Source organism: Gorilla gorilla, chromosome 7, assembly GCF_029281585.2.
Source record: "Gorilla gorilla gorilla isolate KB3781 chromosome 7, NHGRI_mGorGor1-v2.1_pri, whole genome shotgun sequence".
NCBI classification, from domain to species: Eukaryota; Metazoa; Chordata; class Mammalia; order Primates; family Hominidae; genus Gorilla; species Gorilla gorilla.
In genome coordinates, this window is record NC_073231.2 from 52184269 (window position 1) to 52209113 (window position 24845).

The 24845-nt window shown below is 36.1% G+C and overlaps 1 protein-coding gene across 1 annotated transcript in view; it reads right to left on the reverse strand.

Moving 5' to 3' along the window:
- PREX2 (phosphatidylinositol-3,4,5-trisphosphate dependent Rac exchange factor 2) overlaps nucleotides 1-24845 on the reverse strand; it is a 285220-nt gene that overhangs the window by 34965 nt on the left and 225410 nt on the right. Inside the window, exons 36-37 of the mRNA XM_019032811.4 lie at nucleotides 10500-10566; nucleotides 9740-9930 (exon numbers count right to left, since the gene is read on the reverse strand). Coding sequence (XP_018888356.4) covers nucleotides 9740-9930; nucleotides 10500-10566 — 258 coding nt within the window. The remainder of the gene's footprint in view (nucleotides 1-9739; nucleotides 9931-10499; nucleotides 10567-24845) is intronic.

Consider the following 24845-nt stretch of genomic DNA (forward strand, 5'->3'; position numbering starts at 1 on the left):
CGAAAAATACAAAAAATAGGCAGGGTGGTGGGTGCCTGTAATCCCAGCTACTCGGGAGGCTGAGGAAGAGAATTGCTTGAACCCAGGAGGTGGAGGTTGCAGTGAGCTGAGATCGTGCCACTGCACTTCAGCCTGGGTGACAGAGCGAGACTCCATCTCAAAAAAAAAAAAAAAAAAAAAAGGTGTTACCTTACTCCCTTCCTGGGTATTTAAATCTCACCCCTCTATACTCTTCCTGAATATGTTAGAAGACCTGGTGCCAGTTTACGATCAACATCACAAAGGCAGGAATGCTGCTTCCTTCCTTCAGCCCTATGATGGTTAATACTGAATGTCAACTTGATTGGACTGAAGGATGCAAAGTATTATTCCTGGGTGTGTTTGTGAGGGTGTTGCCAAAAGAGATTAACATTTGAGTCAGTGGACTGGGAAAGACAGATCTACCCTCAATATGGGTGGGCCCCATCCAATCAGCTGCCAGCACAGCCAGAATAAATAAAAGCAGGCAGAAGAACGTGGAGAGATTAGACTGGCTTAGCCTCCTAGACTACATCTTTCTCTCATGCTGGATGCTTCCTACCTTCAAACATTGGACTCCAGGTTCTTCAGCTTTGGGACTTGAACTGGCTTCCTTGCTCCTCAGCTTGCAGATGGCCTATTGTGGGACCTCACCTAGTCGTGTGAGTCAATACTCCTTAATAAACTCCCCTTTACATATACATCTACCCTATTAGTTCTGTCCCTCTAGAGAACCCTAATACAAACACCCTCCATACTACCTGCTCTCCTGCTCTCTTAACATGCAGAAAAAAGAGAATCATTTACATCGGTGAGATACTCATATTTCTTCCCTCCTTTGGAAGATGGAAAATTTATCTTACGTCACTTATTAGAGTAGTTAAAAAACCCCTAGCCTCGGAGATCTCAGTAATATATTCCAGAAAATGACTGGAATTTTTATTTATAATATAATTTGGTAGACTTAGTAAAGACAATAACTTCAGTTTATTTGAAACAAATACAAAGAACTATGCTCTGTTTAATCGTTTTTAAAGTAGATACTGTATTTATCCCTATATCTATGCAAATAAAATGTAGTAATGTAAATACATTTTATTAATATGCTCAAATAGTAAAATTAGGTTTGGCAGATACAGATGAAATATAACTAATATTTATGTATTCATATGTTTGACATATTAGGACCTAGGTTTTTCCTGTTCTAATAATGAAAGGCAGTCACATCCTCTCCTTTTATATGCACCAAAAGCAAGGCCTGTTTGGCCAATATCACGTGATTCCTAGATGTCAGAACTAGAAAACACTGCAGTAAGATGTCACCCTTTCATATACTGTTTTATTAATCCTTGCTCACCATACATCTAATTTTAAGAAAATTATGTACATTTTAAAATAAAATGATTCAAGATACTAATTTATTAGGGTACATATTAATCAAGCAAAAAAAAAAGAGACAATGATATCACATGCAAATATGACCACCTTTTTAAGGATAAAGAACTTTTATTACAGATAATGGAAAAAAGTAATACAATGAAACCTTTTCATAGTTACAATATTTGATTTCTTCCTATAATTTTAACAATTGACCTGTATTATTTATCTGGTTGATTAAATTAGAATAAATTTTAATGTTTATTTGCCTATTTTACAATTCAGTAAAATTTCAAATTCTGTACTTATTTATAATGAAGGGAACATCTGAGAGTAATTAAGATTTATCTTTATGAAAAGATAGTGTACCAATTTATCATGGGTAGGATATATTTTGTCTTTCTGCCAGGCCCCTGTTATTATAGTATTTTCTTTTTTCCATTCCAAAGGGAAATTAAAGCATATATTTTATAACTTCTTTTGGGGACTATATAATATCCTTGGGTCATAAGCTAGAAAAAATATTTCTTCTGATCTATTTAGCCATCTCTCTAGTGATATAAAATTCAGGTGTCTCCTCTAATCTTGTTACTGGGTCTTTCAAAACTTTTTTGCACAAAAAGTAAATAAATACATTTGAAAGCTTTATTTGCTTATTGAAGTTATTTTTTCTGTCCCATACATAGAATCTAACCTACATATAGAAATCCCCAGAGTAAACCTATTCCTTTTACTTAATACGTCTTCATTGTGCAGTAGAGAAAAGATGCAGCTTCATCGTCTGCCCTATGGGAACTCTTTGATTACCTAAGACAGGTTACCTTGAATGCTCTACTTTAAAAAGATTCTGCATTACCTAATCTGGGCCTATTTGTCAATTTGTCCTTTGATGTCAGGGTAATGACAGAATAAAGTATTACAAAGAAAGAGTCCTTTAAAAGTTCCAACAAAAGTGGGTTTTTAAATTGTTAATTGATAGTTACCTGAATAAGATTTTTTACATTGTTTATATGAAGTGAGAGTCATTATACTGTTCATCTTCATTTGAAATAAAAACTGTTCCATTAACCATATTGGTAATACAAATTTCTTGTTAGTTGCTTTTATATTTTCCCTTATAAATTTCACTTTTTTAACAAAGGCTTATAATCATATTTTAGGTCCTGTGTTCTGGTTAGAAGACGGTTTACATTAGTTTCTGTTAGTGGGAGAAGGCTCGGTAGAGCCTTGGTAATTCAACCCCAGTCTGCAGCATTGTTAAATGTGAAAATATACCTCAATTTCCAAATCATCAACTAATAAGTGCATTTTGGGGAAAAAACTTTACATATGTTAAAGCTAACTTCTACTACATATTCAAGTAGCCTAACACTGGATTACATGGACAGTAGCTAGCTTGATGGTCATCACTATTATGTGTTTTACCAATGGTAATGGGCTGGTCTTGCCAGACTTTCTCTCACACCTGTGTGGGGCTCTGCACACAGGATATTTATGATGCCACCTGGAACTGGGTGCTGGTGACCCCCCCATGCCAATGCAGCAAGGCCTTCTTGATGGTGCCACTAACAACCCCCACCAGATGATGAACCACAGGGTATGCTAGTAAAAAATCCAGGACCCTGTTTCCTGGAAGAGATTCACCCTCATAACAAAGCATGAAGATAAAAGGTAACTCATATATACAGATCTCCAGTGTTTTGATTTGAAGACATCACACACTATTCAGAGCATGAGGCCTGCACTCAAGTCACCCACCTTCCCACATGGCCAGACCAAGACTCTGACACCACTGATAACCTATTATTTAAAAATATAGAATGAAGAGAATATGAAGACAAAAACTCTCTGGAACAAGTCATTACAGGGGAAAACTGTGATTCCAGATTTCTCACCTTCACCAGAAATTTCTTACACATATCCTTTATTCTTTCAGGTAGACTCTGCAAATTTCTACTCACTTGTTCCTACTGGCTAAGGAGGCCGAAATTAATGCGGAGGGAGGAAAATGGCATTTTTGTTTTTGGACTCAGTCAGACTCATGCTTCGGGCTTTATAACGTTTGCTGTATACTGATTTATATTGGTTAAAGAAAAACAGTCAGCTATTAAGCAAGGTGGGAATAAAGAACCAAAACAAATTAAAACGCCACATTGAATGGAAGGATGCTGCAATAAGAAATAAAAGAAATTTAGAAATCCCGGTAGCAAGCTTTTTGATTGCCTGCCACAATAACTGGCATGGGTACAAAAGCAAATTTGAAAAGCCACAGTGCTGACTCAATATCTTAAGAAGATTCAATTTGGCAAAAAGTAACTCTGCCTACAAAGCAGGTATATAAATATAAATAGCACAAGTCTTAGTAGAGAAACAAATTCAAAAGATATCAAATACTTTTATTTGTTCATCAAAAAAGGACAAATTAAAGAACAAAGGAAATATAATTGTACTTCTTATAATTGTATAAGAAGTACAATATACAAATGGATTCTAATACCTTCTGCAGACACGGCAAGGGTGAAAGTGCCTCACAACTATCTATTCCACTGGTGTATTGTACATAAGGACAACTCTTTTGGGAACTTGAACAATATATTAACCAAGAAGATTTAAACTCTTTGACACACTGATTTTATCTAAGCGTTTGGCTTTTTTCTTTTAGATTAATGGAAAATAAAACTGAAATTTGAACAGTAACATATAGAAAGATGCCGCTCTGTAGTTTATTACATACAATTGAGAAAGAAGATAAATCACTAAACTAATAGTTCAGTTAACTCTGGTATAAAACTGGTTGACATATTATGCAGCAAAAAAAATGAGAATAAGAAAGTCTATGTGCTCATTTTATATGTATATATGTAGCATGTATATAGCATATATATAATATAGCATATATATAGCATATATATAATATAGCATATATATATAGCATATATATTATGTATATATAGCATAGATTATATATATATTGTATATATATAATCTGCCACAAGTATAAGGCAGATTATTAAATTATATGCTCTGGTCCAAATGTGTCCTTCCAAATACATACATTGAAACTTGACCACCAATGTGGTAATATTAAGAGATGGGGCCTTTAGGAGGTTGTATTAGTCCCTTCTCACACTGCTATGAGGAAATACCTGAGAATGGGTGATTTATAAAAGACAGAGGTTTAACTGACTCACAGTTCCACATTGCTGGGGAGGGCTTAGAAAACTTACAATCATGGCAGGAGGCAAAAGAGAAGCAGGCACCTTTTGCATAGGGAAGCCGAACAAAGTCAGTGCAAGCAGGGGAAATGCCAGATACTTATAAAACCATCAGATCTCACGAAAACTCACTCACTGTCATGAGAACAGCATGGGGGAAACTGCCCCCATGACCCAATTACCTCCACCTGGTCCTGCCCTTGACATGTGGGGTTTATGGGGATTATAATTTGAGGTGAGATTTGGGTGGGGACACAGAGCCAAACCATATCAGAGGTGATTTAGTCATGAGAGTGGGGGTCTTGTGAATGGATTAACACCCTTATAAAATAGGTTTGGGGAGCTCTTCCCTCCCTTTTGCTCTTCTGTAATGTGAGAATATAGGGTTCAAGGTACTATCTTGGAAGCAGAAACCAGGACTCTCACCAGACACCGAATCTGCCAGTACTTTGATCTTGAACTTCCCTGTCTCCAGAACCATGAGAAAATACATTTCTGCTCTTTATAAATTAATCAGTGTGTTAGTCCGTTCTTGCATGGCTATAAAGAAATACCTGAGACTAGGTAATTTATAAAGAAAAGAGCTTTAATTGGCACATGGTCCTGTAGGCTGCATGGGAAACGTGGTTTCTGCCTCTGGGGAGGCCTCAGGAAACTTACAATCATGGTGGAAGGTGAAGGGGAAGCAGGCACCTCTTACACGGCTGGAGCAGGAGGAAGAGAGAGTTGGGTGGGGAGGTGCCATACATCTTTAAACAAGCAGATCTCATGAAAACTGGGGATGGTGCTAAATCATTCATGGAGGATCCACCCCCACGATCCAATCACCTCCCACCAGGCCCCACCTTCAACATTGCGGTTTACATTTCAACATGAGATTTGGGTGGGGACACAGATCCAAACCCTATCACTCAGTATCACATATTTTCTTAAAGCAGCACAAATAAACGAAGACACTATAGATATATATCTATATATCTATATAGAGATATATATCTATATATCTATATATAGATATATATAGAGATATATATATCTTTATAACATATATCATATAACATAGCTTTATATATTATATATATGAATTATATATTTTTTATATAAATATGAATTCATATATATGAATTATATATTTTTTATATATTTAATAAAACAAAGACACTATAGAGATATATATATCTCTATAGTGTCTTCGTTTTATTAAATATATAAAAAATATATAATTCATATATATAATATATAAAGCTATGTTCAGATGTGTGTTGTTGATAGAAGTTACTAGAGATAATGCAAAATGAAAATGAAAAAAGATGTCAGAATAGAATGTTTTTCTATATATTTAACTACCTTTTAATCGTATTTATACGATTAAAAAGCAAAAATTAAATTATACTATATTAATTAAAAGGCAAAAATCTGATCAACTCAAAAGAGTCCAGCCTACTCCTCTGCCACTATTTAATAGCAATGATGACATTAAACATAAGCGAATGGTTGAACAGAGTACAGACAAGGAAGTCCCTCAGGAGACTTGTCATTCACACAAAAGAGTACTCTAGAAAAGATAATTTACTAAAAACAAAACCAGGCTAAATGCTTTGGGAAGATTTTAATAATTCATCCTGAATTCTATTCCTACTAATCTCATATTCACTGTTGTATGTAGCTCTGCCATCTGATTCAGATTGGCATTAAAACATCTAGACATTAATGTTAATTAAATCTGCCTTTTCGTTCCAAAAAGCCACATTCTTCCCTTTAATATCAAACACATACAATATAATTCAATAGTTTTAAAAAACATTTTAGATCCTATTTCTGTCCAGTGAAATCAGAAAAGGCAGGAAATTGACTATTTAATGTAGATACCACATTGTTGACTTTTTTCATCTTGATTTTAAAAGTAAATGATAAAAATGGCTTGTGTAATATTTATTCTGATTCACGCTGTGAATTTCTCCCCTCTGTCAGAACCTGAGGGTAAACCTCCGTGTTTAATGTTGCTTGCAGGTGTGGATCTGGCTTGGGTTCCTCTCTAGCTGTCTAAATTAGAATTACTAAAGGACTATTTTAGGAACAGCCTTCTGTGGCATTTTGGATCCTAATATAAATTAACACGTATCTTATCATCATGAAAAATCTAAGCATAGCCTTCACTGAAAAATTAAAGACTATTTTACATTCCCCATTTTATTCTGCATAATGGAAAAATAAAACTATACAATTTTCAAATAGTTTTGACCTTAAATTCAGCCCGTTATGGGGCATTGGTGCCTACAGCTTGGTAAATGTCTCATGAAGTGAATTAACTAAAGCTATATTTATTTTGAATTGTAGAAATCAAGAAAGTTAAAGTATTTTAAAATGTCAATGTCCCTTGTAATTCTAACACACTAATCAATGCATATAGTAAGTAATAGCTGTGGAACATCAAACTATTTCTCTTATACAATACCAGTCTAATTCTAAAATTGCTCGTGAAACATCCGAGAGAATAATTTGGACAACTTAGTCATGGTCTCTAGGGTTAAATGGCAGATTTAACTGAATTACCTTTCAGTAAATTAATGTGGAGTTAAGAGTAGGTGCTTATAGTTTCAAAGTCTGAAGGACCCCCTTGGTTCCAGTGTATCCAGACCTCTGATAACTATGATCTTGTACCAGGGTAAGAGAAGAGCATAAATACTCAAGGCAATGACGCTTTGTTGAGGCCACAATGGACTCCTTGTTGTTGCTTGAACACACTGGGCACTTTCCCACTTGAGGACACTCAAGCTGCTGGTCCCTATGGTCTCAATGCTCTTTCTCTGAGATATCTGCATGACCCACTCCTTCATATTTTTTTTTTTTTTTTTTGAGACACAGTCTCGCTCTGTTGCCCAGGCTGGAGTGCAGTGACATGATCTCCGCTCACTGCGACCTCCGCCTCCCAGATTCAAGCAATTCTCCTGCCTCAGCCTCCCGAGTAGCTGGGACTAGAGGCACTTGCCACCATGCCCGGCTAATTTTTGTATTTTTTTTTTTTTTAGTAGAGATGAGGTTTCACCATGTTGATGAGTTTGCTCTCGAACTCCTGACCTCCTCAAGTGATCCACCCACCTGAGCCTCCCAAAGTGCCAGGATTATAGGCATGAGCCACAGCGCCTGGCCACTGCTTCATTTTATACCAGTATCTTATGAAATCCCCCATCACAAATCTCCCCATCTGATTCAGGTTGGCATTAAAATATCTAGATATTAATGCTAATTCAATCTGCCTATCTTTTCTCTACCCTATCTTCCTTTATTCCTTTGAATTCTGTTCTTTTTTGGATTTATTCCACCTGCCACATTACATATTTATTTGTTTACTTTATCAACCATTTCCCCCCAATGCAGTACGTACTATATGAAAGTAGGGACTTTATTTTCTCAATGCTGTATCCCCAGCAACTAGAACAGTGCTGGCACATGATTGGTGCTCAATGCATATTTATTGAATGAATGAATAATGAATGAATGAATAGGAACAGACCATATGAACATAAGCTTATCAGAAGGAAGATATTATTTCTTTGCTAGCAAAAAAAACTTTCAAAGCTTTGATCCATTCAGATATAGATGATATTTTCAATTAAGCTTTTAATAAGCTTACAATAGAGAGCAAAGTACACAGCAATGAAAATTAAAGTGAAAAATTCTACATATTTTGCCAACCACAAAAAATTAATGTTCTTTCAAGAGAAATACTCTTGCCATTTTTCATAAGCACATTCATGCTGCATAGGGCCTGAAAACTAGAATGTGGCCATCTCAAGTCAAAATGGAGTTTCCCAGATGGAGAGGCTGCTGCCTTCAATGACCTTTCTTTCTTTTCTGCCTCTATAACCTGATCCATGAAAACTCAATTCAAACATAACTTTCTCCATGAAGAGTTCCCATATCTAACCATCTCAAAATCTATTCTCCCTCTGAATCCTACTCTTTAGCTGTAACTTTCCTAGGCCATTTATGTTTTCTTGTTCTTGAGTTGTGTGGGTTGTATGTGTGTGTACTTTTATCATTATGTTATTTTTGTTAAAATTTTTGAAATTTTTTTTGCTTGCTCTTCATCCTTTATGTCTCTGACATGAACACTTTATGATATTACACAGCCAACAGCACTGACTGCAATCCTTTGCATGGATTCAGTGCCAAGTAAATTTGAATAAATAAGTAAACACCATCCTCAAAATCAAACCGACCTGATGTAGGTGACGGGTTGATGGGTGCAGCAAACCACCATGGCACATGTATACCTATGTAACAAAACTGCATGTTCTGTGCATGTACCCCAGAACTTAAAGTATGATAAAAATAAATAAATAGAAGAAGAGACTGTCTCATGACAGACTAGCTCCCTACTTAGATTAAAACAAGGACTAAAATTCTCTTCTATTATTTCCATTTACTTGATTTTATTTCCTTGTGGCAATGGAGAGGCGAAAGCATATGATTATGAAGAGGGACTTGACCCAGGGATTCCCACGCGCACTTTGAGTCTAAGTCTGATGTATCTACAGGAATTTTTATGCCTATCATCTTGGCTGCCTCAGACAGACCACAGTTGCCTAAGATAAACCACCTGAAAAGAACCCATCAAATATTTCCCTTTACATTTTCTGGAATAGCACATTGTGTGAGCTCCTAGACCATAATTTCACCAGTAGTTAGAAAGCAGTTGCAACTCCAAGCAGCATCTAGCTCACAACACTTGGGTTGTAAGGATTGGAACCACTGAATGTGGAATGTCTATCAAAGGCAGTGAGAAAACCAGTTTTGTTGAGCTAGTTGAGTCAGCTCCTACTAATTTCTCTAGTGAATAAAATGAATGTACATTTTTCCTAAAATGCAAGTATGTTAATTTAAATGCAACTATGATAAGATTTTGGGCCACAATGATATAAACTTGGGATTGCCTTCATGTGTATGACTAAATAGTCACTGAAAATACAAGAATTAAAACCAGAAAACGTCCAAAATCTTATTCCAAATACACCTGAGTCTTCGAATGTTTCCAGTTTTAATTTTGTGAAGCCAAAATGTAAACAAAAACCATCAAATAAAGTGTGATCTAACAAAGAGGCAAGCAAGGCGGGAGGGTCACATACCGATGCACACCGCTGCTGCACATGATGATGTGGCAGGCGCCCAGCCTGTTGCACAGCTCCGAGGAAACTGACAGCAGTCCAACCCCAGAGGCACTGCAAGCTGTGTTTGCACAGGCAGCTGTGCGCTTGGATCTGATAAACGAGGCTACCAGTCGGTAAAGTTCATCCAAAGCGTTGAGAGGCCTCATTAGCTGCAGAAAAAAAGTGATGAACGTCAAGTTCAACATGTTTAGTAAAATCCTTTTAGATGGGTTGGTATAGCTGTTAAAGAATAGTCTAAAATTTTATTTCGTTTTGGTGGTAATGGAATTAGAGACTACAAATATTTATAATTACTCATATGTCTCTGACATGAACACTTTATGATATTATACAGCCAATAGCACTAACTGCAATCCTTTGCATGGATTCAGTCCCAAGTAAATTTGAATAAATAAGTAAACACCATCCTCAAAATCAAACTGACCTAATGTAGGTGATGGGTTGATGGGTGCAGCAAACCACCATGGCACATGTATACATATGTAACAAAACTGCACGTTCTGTGCATGTACCCCAGAACTTAAAGTATGATAAAAATAAATAAATGAATAAATAAATAAATAAATAAAATAGAAGAAGAGACTGTCTCATGACAGACTAGCTCCCTACTTAGATTAAAACTACTTAGATTAATTTTTCTGCAGAACAACAGCAGAAAATTAAATAAGGGAGGTATTTAAATTAAAAAGCACCAATAAATATAATCATCTGTTTTTACCTTATCTACATAGGCAGCTTTGGATGTGGAGTTTGGTGGTGAATTTGACTTGTCCAAGTAGAATGCCCTGTAAGAATCCAAGAAATAAATTATCATTTGTTGTTAGGAAAAGACATAATATGCATGAAGATGTTCAAGAATCACTGACTTTCTTTTAAAAACAAGTGAATAAACAAAAGCATTGAACATTAGAAGGTTGGGGTTGCACAAATGTCAAAAGGTTTCCATTTTAAAAGATGGATAAAATTACCACTGGGTCTATTACGAATTGTGTGGTCTTGGAGAAATCACTTGTCTATGCTTAGTTTTCTCATTTATAATTTGAGGAAAGCATTAGCTTCTACTTCATAAGACTGCCAAGATTAAATGAGTTAATGCAGATAAAATATGTAGAACAGTGCACAGCACAGAATAAGTGCTTATTAATATTTATAATGATCAATATTATTAAAAAGTTGAAGAAATACATTTTTGTGACTATTGAAGAACGTTATCCAATTTTCATTTATTGTGAGAAAGATTATGAAATGAATGCTCATAAAAACCTAACTTTAAACAACACTGAGGCGATTCTTTCCAGCACCAAGTTATGCTCCGATTAGAAGTGAAACTCTCTCTAAGGGTTCAATGGCTCTTTTTTATTACCAGGATACAATATGGTAATGACTATTTCAACACACAAAGTGGAATCCTAGTGGCCTAATACACTTTGTGCAAAAAACAAAGGACACACTGCAAAGGATATGATCTCATTCTATTTTATGGCTGTATAGTATTTCATGCCATTTTGTGTATTAAAATAGCCATTTTAATATGCAAAGTGGAATCCTAGTGGCCTGCAATAATTACAGCAATTTCCAAATAATTATCGCTGTGTTTGCTTTGCTTGTGGCTTGATACTAAACAGAAATTTTAAGGGAATCATCTATGGAGATAAAATAGTTACATTTTATTTGACCTAGTATCTATTTTTTTTAGTGATGGTAAAATGTATACAGTATAATACAAAATTTAGCATTTTAACCATTCTTTTAACTTATTTTAGATTCAGAGGGTATACATACATGTTTTTTACATGGATATATTACACAATGGTGGGATTTGGGCTTCTACTGTACCCATCACTCAAATAGTGACCATTGTACCCAATAGGTAAGTTTTCAACCCTCATCCCCTTCCTACCTCTCCACAAGTGGGAAGAGGTGGGAAGGGGGTTGTGAAAAGTGTCTATTGCTTTTCAACCCTCAGTGTCTATTGCTTCTATCTCTGTGTAAGTGGGAACATATGGTATTAAATTTTCTGTTTCTGAGTAATTCCACTTAGGATAATGCCTCCAGCTCCATCCATGTTGCTACAAGGGACATAATCTCATTTTTTTTATAGCTGCATATTATGCCGTTTTGAACATTCTCAAGCATACAGTTCAATGGCATTAAATACATTCAAATTGACCATCTAGAATCTATTTTTGATGAGGTGAGAAACTTCACATTTCTAGAATGTGACATTTTAATGTCAGTGGAACAAAATAAGTCCCATGATATTAGAGTGAGTTGTCATATTAGATATTCAAATAAAAGCTGATTATATTGTTGTTTCAGAGCATCTGTAGGACTTCAAAGTGTTGGTAAATTATTATCAAATTCACAGTATAATTGGGCAAAATCAGTGAGCGACAACGCTATATGCTGTGTGGGTTTTTTGAGTCCCACTGAACATATGTGTTCACACCCACACAGAGTGATATTCCCATTACTAGCAATAGTGTTTTGTCTTTTTAAAATAAAGTAACATGGATTATTCAAACTTTACACTTTAAATTATGAATGCTTTAGCTCTAAAGACTAACTTCCAAAATGACAATTATGCTCATCCTTATTGAGAGGCAGTTCCTTCTTGTCTAAAATACATATTGAATCCTCCTCAAAAAGTTTTGTAAACAACTCAGCATCCAAGATTGGCTGTTACTCATTATAACTCTTTTTGCATTCCTAAGAGATTTCCAGGTACCATCTGCAGTTCCCTCAGCCTAAGCACATAACACTGATGGGAGTGTGGGGGCTACAGCAACCCCAGGCAGCAACCCACCAGACTGGGTCATAGTGACATGAGCCACGCAAAGTGGAACATCCATCAAGTGCCATGAAATACAGTTCTAACTAGCTGAGTGAATTAGTGTCTATTAAAAGCACTAGATCAAGAGCAAAATAAAAGACTGAGGGATTATTTCCATGATGAAAATCAAAGGTCTCATTTGAGACATCATTTTAAAATTTTCAAGATTTTCCCCAGTATCTGAAAGAGATATAATCCGAGAGGAGTGCTGTCATCATAAAAGGAAATGAGCTTGAACTGTGTGACGTACATGCAATGGGGCAGGAGCTGGGGCAGAGTGAAAGAGCAAGTTAGGCCAGAGAGGTAGACCCCAGGACCTTACAGGCCCTGATAAGGTTTTATCCTAAGCAAGTTGGGAGCCATAGAGGTAAATGGCCATGGAACTTGCCTCATTGCCAGAAGACTGGACGTTTTAAATATTATTGCTATGTCCAACAATTCATGTTCTACTGAAAGGTCTGTGTGTCCTTTCACTTCAATTGTACAGGTACTTATGTAGGATTAAACTGTGAAAACCCACTTATGCACCATGCTTTAACAAGTCCGAGCATTTTGTTCTTTTGCTTCACCTTTTAAATAAATAAAATATTACAAATACAGTGGAAGCCTCCTGTTCACCTATTCTTATTTCATTTCTGCCACTAAAATGTAAACTCCCCACTAGAATGCAAATCCTCTAGTAGCTATGGATTTTATTTATTTTTATTCATTTCTGCATCTCTAGCACCTGTAATAGTATGTGGAACATAGTATGATCTTAATAAATATTTGTAAATAAATAATAACTTGACATTTTTGTTTCTTTATGGATGGCTGATATGGTTTGGCTGTGTCCCCACCCAAGTCTCACTGAATTGTTATAATCCTCATGTGTCAAGGGTGGGGCCAGATGGAGATAATTGAATCATGGGGGTTGTTTCCCCCACACTGTTCTCCTGGTAGTGAGTAAGTCTCACAAGATCTGATGGTTTTGTATATGAGAGTTCCCCTGCACAAGCTCTCTTGCCTGCCTCCATGTAAGATGTGACCTTGCTCTTCATTTGCCTTCAGCCATGATTGTGAGGCCTCCCCAGCCACGTGGAACTATGAGTCCATTAAACCTTTTTCCTTTATAAATTACCCAGTCTCAAGTATGTCTTTATTAGCAACATGAGAACAGACTAATACAATGGCATTCCTTTGGGCATCCAAAATAGACTTTGCAAGGCTGTTTCGATCTATTAAATCTTCTGGGGAAAATTCATTTTAATGGTCCATTTTGTTGGCTGTCTTTCTTACTGCTAGGTTTCCTCATGTGCTTTGGAATTATGTTTTGTAAGTTCATTTGAAGTGGGATGGTTTTTAAATTATTTTTATTTAGTTTTTTTGATATAGCTCCATCCTCTCTCTCTCTCATCATCCTCTTAAAAATGGTTTTGTGCCCAGGATCACACATTTGTAAGCAGTTGCATATCTGATCTATGACATTGTTTTGACATCTGGATTATCACCAGTCATGTCCCCGAACTAGTGAGTGATTTGGTTGAGTTTGGTTCAGTAGTTCAGGGCCATGCCTAAAACAACTTCCTCTTCCCATCTTAAACACCAAGCATCACAAAAGCTAGTCTCAAGCAACAGTGATCAGCAGATTTTTCATACTTTCATACTTCATTCAGAAGTGGAGTCCTCTACTACCTGGTTTCAAATGGTGAGGCTAGCTCTGGATTTCCACCTAGTGTACAATAATGTTCATGTCCTATTGCTCTGCAAACACTGTCCCAGCCCCCTCTGTCCACCTCCAGAGTCCAGCAGGCCAGAGGCCTCAGTGTAGCCCCCAACTCATCACTTGCATTTCATTTCCATTCTTGGGCCACAGAGATAACAAACTGTTTTTAAGCCCAGCTGTGATTTTTGCATTTCCTATCCTCATATTTTATCTAGCATTTGTTACATGCTTGGAACAGAGGCGGCATCTCAAAGCTGGAACCCACAGAAGTACCTCGATCAGATGTCCTCATGCCTTTTCTCAAGTAAACTTGATAGAAAAAGCAATGTGGTAAAAAATAGTATACAAGTCACAGTCAAATTATTTAGCCTGTCATAGTGTCAGTTTTCTTATTTTCAAAATGGATATTAGAATTGCCTGACATAGCATGATGTTGAAGATTAAATTAATGCATATGAAATGATCATTAGTGTGATAAGCATATAGGACTCATTCAATAGACAATAGTAACTATAACTCAAGTACACACAGTGGGAAGCATCATTGGACAACTTTTAGCCATGATAAGGCATAATATTAAGGCCAAAGCCTTCCTGCTTTCCGTGGAGGTAATCTAAAATATTTTATGACACATGTTAAGAAATAAAAATTAAGTTAGATATTTGGAATCTATGTAATTTCATGATCAGTGTGCAAGTAGAATTTAGGCCTAAAAAGAAAAGAATGTTTTTCAGGGTAAAGGAAAGAAGACTGTCATTTAAACGGCTTAACTAGGTGCAGCTCTTCTAAACCTTGAATTATCCGGGAAGAAAACTATTCTGTAAAAGCAGCCCATAGCTCATCAGTACCACCTAAGGGAAGCATTGCTGCAGAAACAGCTGGTTGCATGGAGCACTCTGTTCTTTCTGAAAAAGATGTTCCTTAAAAAAAAAAAAAGTCATTGATTCAGCCAGTTAAGAGCTGTTTAGATCATGTTGATCTGATTCTGCTACATTCACTTAAAATGACTTGATACAAGTCTTCAACTATTCAATGGTGCAAATGTTTGAAGGAAAAAAATAAGTTACAGAAATAACTTTTAAAGGTCCAAAATGTAGCCCACATCAAGTGAAACTTTATTTAGCAACAATCTGCCTTTTTAAAACTGCTATAGGCTGGGCACGGTGGCTCACACCTGTAATCCCAGCACTTTGGGAGGCTGAGGTGGGTGGATCACGAGGTCAGGAGTTCGAAACCAACCTGATCAACATGATGAAACCCTGTCTCTACTAAAAATACGAAAATTAGCTAGGCGTGGTGGAGAGTGCCTGTAATCCCAGCTACTCAGGAGGCTGAGGCAGGAGAATTGCTTGAACCCAGGAGGCAGAGGTTGCAGTGAGCTGAGATCACGCCATTGCACTCCAGCCTGGGCAACAGAGCAAGACTCCATCTAAAAAAAACAAAACAAAACAAAAAAACCCTGCTATATAGCAGAACTAAGTTAGAAAAACATCCAATGTTTATTAAGCTTTTTTTACACGTTTTTTTTAAACATTTAAAATACTCTTAAAAGACAAACGTTTACTGAAAATTTAGAATTAGATATATTGGCTCATCCAGACCTGTGCTAGCAGTTAAGATTTGTTAATCCATGGTAATGGAAAGCAACAAAATATTATAAAGCATATCTATGCATGGATGAAGTCCAGAGAAATAACCAGAAAATAAAGCCACTTTGATACTCCTATGTAATATAAGTAGCCAATAATTTTTTAATTCAATTATTTTTTAAAATAAGAATTTATACTTGAGGCTACAACTAATTTCAGGTATTTCTCATCAGAAAAAAATTGTTCAGATATTTTACCAATCATAATGTTTACAGGTATCTGAAGAACTTCAGTATCTTTCAGAATTTGACAAACTGTGGACAGGACATAAATATCCAAAGCACTTTCCTTAATTAAAAAAGTCTTGCAATGCTCCTTAATCAAATTTTATGAGAAAAGTTAATGGCAAAATTTGATGAATGCCAAAACTAACCATATTTTATTATGCTTCTGAGGTTAGTAAGAATGACATCATGGTCCTTTGAGTATAGAAAATCTTATTAAGACATTTTGAAAGTATGGCTACTATTTTATATGGGCTGCAGAGTACGTTTCCTTTCATGCTGGCATACAGCAGGCCTCACTGTCATAACTTCGTCAGTTAACTCTGCCATGTAAAATAAATATATTATGACACTATTTCTTTCATTTAGTCCCTATAGGATAAAATACCAATGAGAGAGGTGGTAAAATGTAAATTATAGTAAGCAGTGGTATAAATATATCCAGTCAAAAAACTACAATGAAACAAATCTTGGCATTTATTGCATACCATCTAATCAAGAAGACAAATACACAGGTACTTATAATGCAGGGCAGGGAAGTGATAGGTGAAATTAAAGGTATAAAGAGTCATTGGGTCTACAGAAGGAAGGCCACATAAGAATATGGCATAGGAGTTAGACTTTGATGCATGGGTAGAATTCTGACAGGTCAAACTGGGAAAGCTGTATTTCAAGTGGAAGCAATGCCCTAAACAACAGAGCAGGTACAGAATGAGTGGAGCCAATGTGACTGAAGACTGGGTTCATGTAAGGTAGAGAGAGAGAGAAGGCTGGCTAAGTAGGCTGAATCCACATTATAAGGAAATTAAATATCAAACCAAAGATTTGTAATTAACTTGGTAAGCAGTGAAGAAGCACTACAAAATTAACACTTAGCTATCAGCAGAAAAAGGAAAAACAAAAGGATGAACGAGAGGAAATACATGACTCATCAAATATGAAAATTTAGAGAACTGAATGCTGCGAGAGACCCTAAAAAGGAAAGAATCATTCAGCATTCAAAACAAGACTGTGGTAATATAAATAGGGAATTGATGTTTGCCGTGAGACAGAGTAAAGGAGTCTCAGGAACGCTGAGATTGGTTTAGACAGTTATGTAAGTTAACATACTAATTTATGAATTAGGAAAGTGCTTTATCAAATGGGTAAGTAATGAGAATCCTAGCTCAATAGGGTTAAGCTGGTGCTCCAGGGATGCTCACTTTTTCACACAAGGAAAGACAATGCAATTGCCTTATTTAAAATATTTAAACCAATTTATTTTGTCATAGGAAATATACAGAGGTTAAATCAGTGACAAAAATGGCATTCTTCTTATCTGGCAAACTTTTTCCCCCCTTTTCTTGGCATGATGGAGGATATCCGGTTCTTAAGAGAGATGATTAAGGCCTAAGAGCCTCGTGCTTTGTAAATAAGAAGGAACTATACTATTCAGCCCAGATTTCTGCTATACTCTTGCTTCTTCTCCAGACCATTGCTTATGAGACATTCTCCATATTTATAATCATTTACAGAAAGTTCTCACTTGGTCAGACAGATATACACTTCTCCTGATATTGCTTCCTATCCCAAAATATTCTAAATGGTATTAGGTTGCTTTTATGCATTTTACAAGTATTTTGGATTTGATCAAGTATTCTGCATTTCAGAAAAGAATGGTAACAGTGTTTAATCAATTACAGATATCATTTACAGACATGATTAGATATGTCATCATAATGGTACAGCAGTTGACTACAGGTGTGACTGGGTATCTCTATGAGTTTCACTGTTAAACTGAACTTGACTACTACAGCACCTAAATTAGGAAAATATAAATCTATAAAAAATTCTCATGAAGAGACACTGATCTCTTGTATAAATGAAAATCACCAGACAGGTTCAACCTGCGGCCACGTGTGGTTAAAGAATACACGATGATGAGTGGAAAGGTGGGAGAATATTAATTTGCACCTCTATCCCACCTACCTTCCCCATGCCCATAAGCATCAGCATTGACTTCTCTGGTATGCATTTTACTTAAAGTTACGTGAAGAGACATTCTGAATAATGAGATAATCTTCTATTTGCCTGGATGTCTTTTGGCCTGACAAAAATGGAGCACCTAAGGTCACAGTTGTCATTGAACTGCCTATTACCAATTAACAGCTTCATTTCTACTTGAGTGTTTAAAAAACCTGCTAGAATATTAACAAGACAAGACAATAAATGTGACTATAGAAAGTAAGACTTTACCATATTTTTTAAAAAAGCATTTCCCTGACTTCTTTTATCCCCTGAAAATGTAATGATGTTGTGAGAGGTAGTGGAGACACACCTCTCTACTCTTCACTGCTGTCAATACTCTCACTCTTCTCCTTTTTGAGAAGCCTCCATTAGTGACCTGACTAGGTTGAAATCCTATTCTCTGCTTTCCAAATGCTCCGTCACTCCACTTTGATTTTTGCTCTCTCTTTTATGATTCTGCTAAGGTGACATTCCTTCTCCTGCTCCTGCGATATGTACATATCACTGTGGATGCCACCTACTGTTAAAATACTGCATATACACATATTTTCGAATGGCAACACCATGTCCTGCCATTAGGGAATATTATCTCCATGGAAATGGACAGGAAAAGAAGCAAATCCTTTCAAAACATCTCATTATACCTAGGAAAAACATTAAAGTCAAGTCATATACAAAAACATTAAAGTCAAGCCAATTATTTCAAAATAATTCTATTTAATTTGATAATTGTGTTTCAAGATAATTCTGCATTTTCATACCAAAGAATAACTTTTTAGGTTTAAAATCATAAAATTCTTACAATGACACTATGAATAGCAAGTTCATGGGTTGGATCTTTTTCCACCACGTCCTTTCTCTGTATACCCTATTTAACTCCAATCTATCTCTAAAAATACCTTTGTAAAGCATAAATACAATCATTTCATTACCTTGCTTTAATATCATTTAAATTTCTCCGGTGCCAAAAGCCTCACATTTTAGCCAAGCATTCAAGGGCCTTCCTAATTATTTACCAACAAACTTCCCATTCTATCTCTCAACACCGTGCCTTGCCATGTCCTTACTTGATCTCCCCCAACACACCATATACATGCAAGTTTTCCCACTTTTTGCATATGGTTCTCTCCTGCCTGGAATTCCCTCTCACCTCCTTCTGCTTGGCAAAACTCTACTGATTCTTCAAAACTTAGCTCAAATGTGACATCTTGAGAACTTCTCCACTGAAACAAATTTATCCAGCTCTATTATACTGAGTTGCACTCATCCTGTTCCTTGTGCTAAATTATGCACTCTCAGTGGGCAGAGACCCATTTTTTAAATTTGTAATCCCATAATGCAAGGCAATGAGTGCCTGAAACATGGCATGTACCTAATACTTCTTAATGTAGTATTGAACTGAATCGAACTTTATTTCATGAGAGCTAGAAAGGGTTGAAGTTACTATACTTACACTATGAAACTATATATATATAAAATCTAACAGAGGAAAATGTATTACAAAGTTTAATTTTAAAGACAGATTAAATCACTATGTACATTTTAAGAGGATTCTTTATATGCAGGAGGAATTATTCTTAAGCTTATAAATATTAGCTACAACTCCATTAACATTGAAACATAATACTTAAAGGAAAGTATTTAACAATCATCAGAACTTAAAATTAGAGAGTGAGTATGCTTACCAATCTCTCCTTCAGTGAAAGACAACTATAGTCAAGAGAAAAATATTCTCAGGGTCCCTTGCAAGTCACACAATAAGTGTGATGATAATAGCACCACCGTTTTACCTATAAATTACTCTAGCAAGAAATGACACAGCAAAATTCTTGTTCAGTTCTAAGAAAAGACTAAACATGGTTGCATGCTATTATACTGAGATTTTAAGTGCTTAACTCCTAGCTTATATACTTTTGCACTAGAATCAATAAGAGGCTGAGCTTTATTTGGCAAAATTCAAGGTCCTTAAGTACAGTAAGTCACTCAACATTGCTTATTATTATTCTTCATTCTTCCAGACTCATCTTCCACATCACCTCCTCACTCAAACTGTGTCTGTATCTTTCAAGTCAGTAGTTTTTCCCTATACTCCAGCACCTGGCACATCCCTTAACTTCAGTATCTGCTGCTCCAGTATCTGCTGTGACATAAGGATGTGTTTACATTTTTCTTTCCCCACTAAACCATAAGTACCTTGAAAACAGAGACAATGTACAGTTTCTCTTTTATCCCAACACACAGTATCAGGTACACAGTGAGTGGTCAACATATTTTGGTTGAATAAATAAATGCATAATTAATTTCCAAAATTTATTGATGAATAATAGCTCCAAACGATTTCCAAGGACAATGTATCTTCTTTCAAGTAAGATTTCATATCAAAAAATACTGAAAATTATCCATCATGGATGGTAGCTGTTGCTCAAGGAAAAAACCTGCCAAGCATAATAAATTTTCTCCATCACAAAACATACATCCCTTTTCACTATTTCTCTTATAAATTGTAGTTATAATAGGAAAAAGATAGCTGACTGAGAAAGACAAACCAGGTCTCTACCCTATTTTAAACTTCCAAAGTGCTTAATTCAAACCAACTGAAGCAGTATGGAATTGTCACCATCTTCTAAGATATTAAGGCAGACAATTCAGGAATGAGTCTCATCTTATAAATAGCTGTAGACATCTGCTACCGAGGGAAGGCCAGGAAAAATGGAATATGGCTAGAATTATAGATATACAGACATTAGAAAGATGTCACTAGCAGTATTTAGAGACATTGTGAATACAGTAAGAGAAATATATCAAATAATTGAAGCTTCCTCTTGATACCCATTTGGTAACTTCACTCCTCAGATGAACAGACTGATCAAAGGTGAATCTTAAGGGAATAGCTGGAATTGAACATACTCTGCATGAGGACACGGACTTTGTCATGTTTATCGCCTTAAGCTCAATACCTAGGAAACTAACCGACAGAGAGCAGTTGCTCAGTAAATATTGTTAATGAATCAAAAGTAAATAATTTAAAGACAAAATGAAAATTAATAATGAATAACAAGGGACAATCTCATGCAATATTGAGTCTTCCCTGCAAAGAAATGTAAGCTTGACCAAGTTCATTCTAGTGAAGAAATAAATATTCATTCACTCCCTGCCCCTTCTAGACATAGTCCAATAACTCCTCTCCTTTTCCATTCAAAATTTCTCCTGAAGAAGTCCAATCGGCTAATCCCACTTCCAAATCTTCAACCCACTCTCCTCAGCGGACTGTCATCCTACGAGAACCATTCCCTCTAAGGACACCAATGACTGCATTGGTCCAATCCAGTGGATACTTTCTAGATATCATGTCCTGAATCTCTTCTTAAATGTAGCACCCGCTCCTTCAAATTCTCTATTCCCTTGCCCTTTTGACTTTGCCCTGGAGCCTTGTTGGTGCTCACCTACTTTCCCTGCTTTACCTACTCTGTGTCCTCTTCACTGCCTATCCCATAAGCATCTGTTTTCTTAGGTTCTGCTTGCCTCACTATTCACACTTTGAAACTTTTCCCAGGCCATCTTGTTTTCCTCTTAGGGACCCAAATCTGTAAACTCATAACTCTGAACTCCAGATTTGTGTATTCGCTTATTTGTTCATAAACAAATAATTCGTAAATCAGGCAGCGCCAAGTGCTAGGGATAAAAAGGTAAAAATAAGACAATATTCATCTGTAAAGAACCAATGGTGTGGTTTAGAAAAGAGGAAAATAAAGATATGATTATAATCCAGTGCAGTGAGTGATCTACAAAGGTTTAGCAGAGTGCTGGAAAAACACACTAGGACAAGGATGTATTAGAGAGGCAAAGTGAATGAAGAGTCTTTAAGACATAAGGAGAATCTTGAGGGTGAGAAAAGGAATGTCCCATTTTGATCATGGAATTTAAGTCTGGAAAGGTATTTAATTCCCTGAAAAGAGGGGGAGGTATGAACAATAGAAATAGCAGTTGGGAGATTACTCAGCAGATATGAATAGTAATTGAATGAAGGAAACAATTGATGAAAGAAGAAAACAGAGGAGGAGAAAATAGACAAAAGGTGGGAAGAGGAGAAATAGAGACAATCTTATTTATCATTGATTCTGCCAACAGTGAGGAGGTAAATGATGTGAGACTTAAGAGATTTTTTTTCACTTGTTCTTATTGTTGATAAACTATGTAAAATCTGTCTAACCTTCCTGAAACCCTGTGGCATTCAACAATAGAAACATGAGAATAACAAAAAATACTAATCCCACATTATGAATTCTGGACATAAGGATGTGTTCTTAATACTTTCAGTCAATTATTTCAACAAATATATTTTGAGCATCTATTAAGGTACAAAGCAATATTCTGTAGAGCAGCAGACAAGAGACAAAGCTCCTTCCTGCAGGAAATATGCATCTAGTACTCAGGAGTCAGGGGCGTGTCCTTCTTTGCCTGGCAAGTGTTGGATGAACCCAACTTGTGCAGCCTTTCCTTTATGGGAAAACAGAAACTGCTAACACTGGCTCTTTCTGCACCTGCTTTTCTACTATAGGGTGACCCCTTCCCCAGTGTTGTTTTCAATGACATTTTTTCACCTGGGCATAAAGCAAACTTGTTCTCCCTCTTTCAGAATCTGCTCTCAGCTCAATTTCCAATTTCCTTCCCTGTTTAAAGAACACACACAGATATATAATAGGCCAAAGATACATCTCTCAGCAGCATTAAAAAAAAAAATCCCAACCTATGTCCCCTAGCTCAGTGTCACTCAAAATACAGCTTGCAGCCTTCAGTAAAGAAATCATAAGTGAGAATTTAGAAATTAGATTTCTAAAAAAGTCTGAAATTGAATTTAAAAACTAGATTTGGTCAATGCAAACTGTGTAACAATTTATACTGCCCTGACATACAAACATTCAAAAGCCTTTGTCTTATTCACCAGAGGAGAGACTAGAGCAACAAGTCACATGCGGTTGCACCATCATCATGCACAGTAGGGCCACATCACAAGAAGTAATATTTGTTAATTATAAACGAAAAGTGTATAAAAACTGAAAAAAAACTTAAGTAGCCATCTTTATTTAAAATCTGTCATCTCTGCAATATTTTAATTTTTAATCAGACTTTTAAAAATGATAGTTTAACATTATTAACTAAATTAGAGAAATAAAATTGATGTTTTTATATGTAATTTATTGATTGCAATACAACTTCACTGGGATTTTATGGAGAAATTGCTTTGAAATCTCTTCCTTCCTTACTGTAAGCATATCTCTATGAGATTTGTTTTCTTCTACCAAGAGCGTTATTAAAGCAAACACAAAAGTTTAAATGTCAACTTTTCCCTGTAAACTATGTTGTCATTCTAACCTGGATTAGATATATTACCAAGCAAGAAACTAGCTATTAGTTTCTCATATTAAAAACTTTAAATATTGGCATATGCAGTGTTTATTAAAATACATGGAAAGAGCTTCCACACAGCAAAAGAAATGATCATCAGAGCAAACAGACAACCTGCAGAATGGAAGAAAAATTTTGCAATCTATCCAACTGCCAAAGGTCTAATATCCAGAGTCTACAAATTTAAAAGAAAAAAAAACAAGCAACCCCATTTAAAAATGGGCAAAGGACATGAACAGATAGTTCTCAAAAGAACGCATACATACAGACAACAAGCCTATGAAAAAAAGCTCAACATCACTGATCATTAGATAAATGCAAATCAAAACCGCAATGAGATACCATCTCATACCAGTCAAAATGGCAATTAAAAAGTCAAAAAAATAACAGATGCTGATGAGGTTGCAGAGAAAAAGGAAACACTTTTACACTGTTGGTGAGAGTGTAAATTAGTTCAACCATTGCGGAAGACAGTATGGCAATTTCTCATAGACCTAGAGGCAGAAATACCATTTGACCCAGCAATCCCATTATTGGGTATACACCCAAAGGTATTATAAAGATGCATGCACATATATGTTCATTGCAGCACTATTCACAATAGCAAAGACATGGAATCAACTCAAAAGTCCATCAGTGATAGACTGGATAAAGAAAATGTGGTATATATAAACCATGGAATACTATGCAGCCATAAAGAGGAATGAGATCATGTCCTTTGCAGGGACATGGATGATGTTGCAAGCCATTAGCCTCAGCAAACTAATGCCAGAACAGAAAACCAAACACTGCATGTTCTCACTTGTAAGTGGAAGCTAAATGCTGAGAACCCATAGAGCAAGGGGGTTGGGGGAACTACACACATTGGAGCCTGTTTTATGGTGTTGTGGGAGGGAGAACAGCAGGAAGAATAGCTAATGGATCCTGGGCTTAATACCTAGGTGATGGGATGATCTGTACAGTAAACCACAATGGCACACATTTACCTATGTAACAAACCTGCATATCCTGCACATGTATCCCAGAACTTAAAATAAAAGTTGGAAAAAAAAGTACATGGAAAGATGTTGAGTTTGGGGAATTACTATTTCATTTACAACTTCTTTAAGAGACAGGGCCTTACTGTGTCATTCAGAATGGAGTGCAATGATGCAATCATAGCTTGCTATAATCTCAAACTCCTGGGCTCAGGTGATCCTCCCACCTCACTTACCTGAGTAGTTGGGACTATAGGCATGTG